Below are 5,512 nucleotides of genomic sequence, written 5' to 3' on the forward strand. Positions count from 1 at the left end.
AGAGGGAGATGGTGGTCATGTTTTGAATCTTGTTTGTGTAGCAAGCGCTCTGTGTTCACATAAGTTTTGTTTATGGTATGGAAGCTAAAATCACCCCTAACCCACCCCTTGGTGCCTCTCCCAAGCCTTGGTAATGTTCTTGTTTGTGTTTTTGTTTTTGTTTTTAAATCCAACCAAGCCAATATCACTCTCCACAAAGTAGTTGTCCCCTAGGATGTTGGTTAATGAGATGCAGGTTGTGTGAGGCGGGGAGTATTATAATTGGCTGGAAAGAGAGAGGAGGGGGATTTGATCAGTCTGGAGGAAGGAGATCTGGAAATAGTCCTCATGACTTGGGGAGGGCCTCTCTTTTTGGCCCTGTCTCTAGGCAGGGAAAAGAGAAAAAACAGAGGCCAAACAGGTGCCAGATCCACAGGGAACTGACCCAAAAAGGAGACTTTGATGAATGGCAAGGGCAGGGAAAGTCCTGTGTGGGAGATGGGGCAAAGATTACAGGAACAAATTTTAAAAGGAGGAAAAGGGAGGAGAGAGAAGAGAAGGGATTCTATCTTTGGAGGGAAGGAAAATGGGGAAGGGACATGGGTGATCTTGGTGGACATTTAGTTTGCTGGAGCCACAACAGAACCCTTTTGAAGATGATCACCGCATACTGGAGTGGAGCCAAGTCTCCCTAAGGAGGGCGTATACTCAAGGAAGAAGGAAAAGGTGGTTTTGCTGAGCCTGGAAGGAATGGCTTGAAATTTTCTAATGGAGCTCTCCATGTGTCCACTCCCTTGGTTTATGTTTGAATGTGAGTGTCGGGTGTGGAGGGAACTGGGGCAGCAATATGTGTGTGTGTGTGTGTGTGTGTGTGTGTGTATCTGGGGTCTACATCTCCCTCCCTTTGCCCTGGAATGATAAGTGACAATGGTAAAAAGATGGTGGGAGTTGAATCCTCCACTTTCCCTGGAAACTGTCCTGGAGAGGGAGTGGAGATTATGGGATTTTTTTTTCTCATGTTGCCCTTATAGAGAGGTAGTAGGGTGCTTGAGGAGTGTCCCTCCATTATTTATACCCTCCTTCTTTCCCTTGAGTACTGGGGCTGACAGGGGATGGAGGAGGTCAGGGGCTAGTCTCTGGGGAGCTCACAGGGCCCTGAGTTTGTGAGTGTTAAGACACATCCTGGTTGGGTAGAGCAGGATAGGATTAAGACTTCTTGGAGCTGGTGTGAGGGGGGAACTGGAGGCCCTCTATTCCCGGGAAGGTCTGTGTGGAGAGAGGAGGAGAAGCAGTGTTTGTGTAGCAAGGGGCTGTGGGGACTATTTGTATAGAGGAGGCCAGATGTGGAAACAGCGGACTCTGACCCCAATGCTGGGTTCTCTCTTTCTGCAGGTTAATGAAGCTGGAAGCTGGCTGCCGTGTAGCCACCTCAGAGGTCCCTAAGCCTGAAAATGAGGCTGAGCCAGATGCCTCTCAGAACACCTGCCACAGGAGGCCAGGACTAAGTCAAGTCTAGGTTAGGGATGGAGGCTGAGAAGGAACCTCTGGGGGCCAAGTTCTTGGGGCCAAGCCCAGGCCAGGATCTGGGCCCGAGACTGAGACTGAGCAGTTGGACCTCGTGGTGGCCATATAACCGGAGTTTGAGGAAGTGCTGGCCATCTCGGGGGGCCTTGGCTATCTTCCCAGCTGCTCCCACATCTGGCTCCAGGACCCCAACCTCACGGTGGTGCTGGCCAAGCACACCAGGGAAGTAGTGAGAACCGAGCAGTGCCTCGGTGAAAAGGGGTGAAGCCATGTTTGGGTGTCCGAATCTTAGGAAGGAGAGGAAGCAGCCTCTCTCCCTCAGCCCTTGTCAGATTGCTGAGGGTATCGAGTAGGCTTTGCAATCAAAGAGTAGGGTATTCAGATCCCTAGCCAGTGAGGGTGGGGTAGGGGACACGTAGAACTCAAGAATAGTGGAGGAGCCCAGCTGGCTCAGTGGTTGAGCATTGACCTACGAACCAGGAAGTCACGGTTCGATTCCATGGTCAGGGCACATGCCCAGGTTGCAGGCTCAATCCCCAATGTGGGGCATGCAGGAGATGGCCGATCAATGATTCTCTCATCATTGATGTTTCTATCTCTCTCCCTCTCCTTCTCTGAAATCAATAAAATATTAAAAAAAAAAAAAAGAATAATAGAGGGACTGGTGAGAGCTTTGGTATTTGAGGATTTGTTTGAGGAGTTTCTGGGGACAGGAGCACAAAAAGAGGGCAGCTAGTGGGGTGGGGGTAGGCTGGGAATGGGAGCAGGTAGAGTGGGGCCAGGAGCCCTAAGTAGACTGACCTCTCACACAAAGAAGCCTGGTTACGTGAGTGAGCAGAACCAGTTCAGAGATGGGCTCCGGGAGAAGCTGATAGGAAAGGGGCGTGGTAGGTAACCGGGGCGTGGCAATCTCCTGGGGGTAGAGCCAGCGAAAGGGGGCGTGGCGAGTGGTCTGGGACCCGTTTGCACCCGGAGCTGCCGCGTCTCTAGAGGTGGAAGCGGCCCGCCCAGTCAGCAGTGAGCGTTACTGCCAGGTCTGGAATCAGACCCAAGTACTGAGGAGAGCTCCCTGGACAGGTACCAGGTCTGGCCTGGCGCCCAGAGCAATGATGAAGGAGCGCTCAGCGTGTGGGAAGAGGCGAGCCCTGTGAGCCCAAGTGGCAGAGGCAGGGAAGGGGCCCCCTAACGGCCTGGGGAGTCGGTGCACTTGATCGATGCGAAGAAGACAGCGCTGGTGGAGGGGCTGCGCCTGGCGCCCTGGGAGCGCGGTCAGGGCGTGGCCTGCCTGCGGCCGCGCTTCTGCTCGCAGCTGGGCCGGCGGCAGCGCTCAGGGGTCAAGGTGGCACAGCCTTCCAGGGACGACCAGCGGGACCCCCCCACACACACCCCAGGAGCTGAAGAAATACCTCCTAAACACCAAGCAGGTGAGAAGGACAAAGGGGCTGGGCGTCTTCCCCCAGGCTCAGCCAGTCACCCGTGTTCTTTCTCTGCCGGTTCTACCGAGTGGGAGCCCTGCCCTGGGACTCCCAGTCTTTACCCAGACCCTTTTGCCAAGGGGAAGTCAAACAGCTCCCGACTCCCAGCTGCCAACCGTCGGTCCTTACTTCTGGAGACCGAAGAGCTCAGGAGCCTAGACTTTGGTGACCCTGACTCCCATGCATCCATCCTGTCTCCCTTCAGGAACCCAAACTTCTGAGCCTTTATCTCCCCTCCCCGCCCCCCCGCTTCCCCCATCCTACCAGCTGATCTGCTGCCTCACTTCCACCTCTCTCAGAGACTCCAGGGCCCACACCCCCAGTTCCCTGGACATTCCACACCGACTTCACCTCTCCTATTCACAGGTTTTGCCCCTGGTTCGTCCTCGCTATCCCCGGGGGACCCAGGCTTTCACATATTCCGCTTCACCCTGCACCGCACGATGTGTGCCCCTGTGGGGCTCAAGCGGGAGCCCGTGGGTGTGAATGTGGGAGTGAAGATGCCGAGAGGCCGAGGCCCCACCGGCTGGCCAGTTCTCCCACCGCCAGCCCCGTGCTCACTTGTGTCCCCCGCAGGGCATCCTTTTGGTCCGATCAGCACATCCGTGCTTCTGGCAGGTGGCGCTGCGGGCCTCTGGCACTCTCAAAAGCAGGTGGCGATATGGCAAGCATCGCAGGCGTCAACGGCATGTGCCAGCTCTTCCTGGCGCCCCAATTGTGGTCACAGCTGGCTTATATCTGCCAGGTTGGCTTGGGGCTCCAGCTGGTCCAAGGTTACACGGAGCAGTACTTGCTGGAGGCCACCGGTGAAGTCCCTACTATCTGGAGAAGATGCCGCCCCCTTTCCCAGACCCCCAAAAAGCCCTGCCCTCATTTGCAAGCTCTGTCCCCTCCCATGCCCCCTATCCTTTCCTACTGCGGGTCCCTCTTTCCTTCCCCCTTACCTCTCTGTTGCCCACTGCCAGATCAGAACCACCCAGTTTGGTGGAGCCCCTTGCACTGCTATTGTCCACCTTTTCCCCTTCCTGGGCAAAGAACCTGTTCCGTCATAGGCTTCGGAGCTTTTTCCTGTCCTAGTCTGGGAGTGAACTCTGTCCTTCCTGGCTTCTCCCCTCTGACAGTACCTCCCCAGAAGCGCAGCTGCCTCAAGCCCTCAGAGCTTGCCCGTTCTCCCCTCACTGCCCTGTGCCTCTGGATCAGTGTCCTCTCCCTTTTCTCTGTACCCCCACCTTCCTCCTCCCTGGACCTCCCAGACACTTACCTCCTTTTCCCCATTATCTCTTTATCACCCACCCTGTGTGCAATACGGAAAGAGACCCAGTAAATGAAATAGATTTATAATGCTCCCCCTGCTTTGGACCCCTGTTTACCCTCTGGGGATGCACCTGTTTGAGCTTGCACCCTATAACTGGGGTTTCCTCCAATTTTGCACCATGTTGATATTTCACAGGCCCCCTCCTAATGCCGGCAACCAGTGGCAGAACCAGGGGGTTCAGGCTGGAGAATTTGGTGTAGTGGAGGGCAAGTCCCCCAGCCAGTATGAGGCTGCCTCCTAGTGAGACTGGAACCCACCTCCAGGTATTTCTGGACACTCCTCCCTTTCTCTAGTTCCTTTACACCTTTTGGACTTCGACAGTCTTCTATTTAAATGCAAGGAGTGCCCTGGCTGGTTTGGCTCAGTGGATAGAGCGTCAGCCTGTGGACTGAAGGGTCCCGGGTTCGATTCCGGTCAAGGGCACATGCCTGGGTTGTGGGCTCGATCCCCAGTGGGGGGCATGCAGGAGGCAGCCAATCAATGATTCTCTCTCATCATTGATGTTTCTCTCTCTCCCTCTCCCTTCCTCTCTGAAACCAATAAAAAATATATTTAAAATAAATAAATAAATGCAAGTAGTAACAACTGTATTTGCACAGCACTGTCTTCTACACTGCATCCTCACGTCTGCTGCAGAGGGAGGAAACAGAGACCCAGGAAGATCCAAGTGACTTGCCAGTCCCTCGCAGTAGCCGGGAGCCTCCTCGCAGGGATGAGAAGCCAGGTGTCCCAGGCCCAAAGCCTCCTTCTTTGACGGTGATAGCTTGAAACTACTTGTTGGGACAATGAGCCGCTGCCAAGGACACATTGACAGTGAGCACAGGGTTCACTGGGATGGGATCCAAGACATGGGCGCCAGGAGGTGGGCGGTGGGCAGAGGAGCAGCGCTGCTTCACACCGTCCCACTCCCGGCTTTGCCGCTGCCCTCCTCTGCCTCCTGTGCCTGACCTGCTGCTACTCTCCCTGTCGCTTCAACCAAGGCTGTGTTGCAATAAAAATGGATTCTTAGTCCACCCTGTGTTTGTTTTACTTCTCAGTGTGTGTGTGTGTGGCGGGGGCGCGTCATGACACCCATTACCTTCCCCCTTCCCCTGTATTAGGATCTTAGCCCTGTGGCAATGGGCTAATGACTTCCCCGAGGGGAGCTAGCCCTTGCCTGCCCCCACTCCAACCAAGAAGCAGAAAGGTGAGCAGTGGCGTGGGGCCCTGATTAGACCGG

The 5,512-nt window shown here is 55.1% G+C and overlaps 1 protein-coding gene across 1 annotated transcript; it reads left to right on the forward strand.

The window, feature by feature from the left end:
- The first annotated feature begins 343 nt into the window (after positions 1-343).
- On the forward strand, positions 344-5,279 carry NAT16 (N-acetyltransferase 16 (putative)). The gene is given in 8 exon segments (XM_079789666.1): positions 344-790; positions 1,372-1,484; positions 1,536-1,609; positions 1,613-1,732; positions 2,696-3,191; positions 3,345-3,423; positions 3,528-4,556; positions 4,870-5,279. Coding segments are annotated over 7 exon segments (1,659 nt in total). The 5' UTR covers positions 344-788; the 3' UTR covers positions 4,303-4,556; positions 4,870-5,279.
- Positions 5,280-5,512: the final 233 nt, after the last annotated feature.

Source organism: Cnephaeus nilssonii, assembly GCF_951640355.1.
Source record: "Cnephaeus nilssonii genome assembly, chromosome: 2".
In the NCBI taxonomy this organism is placed as follows: domain Eukaryota; kingdom Metazoa; phylum Chordata; class Mammalia; order Chiroptera; family Vespertilionidae; genus Cnephaeus; species Cnephaeus nilssonii.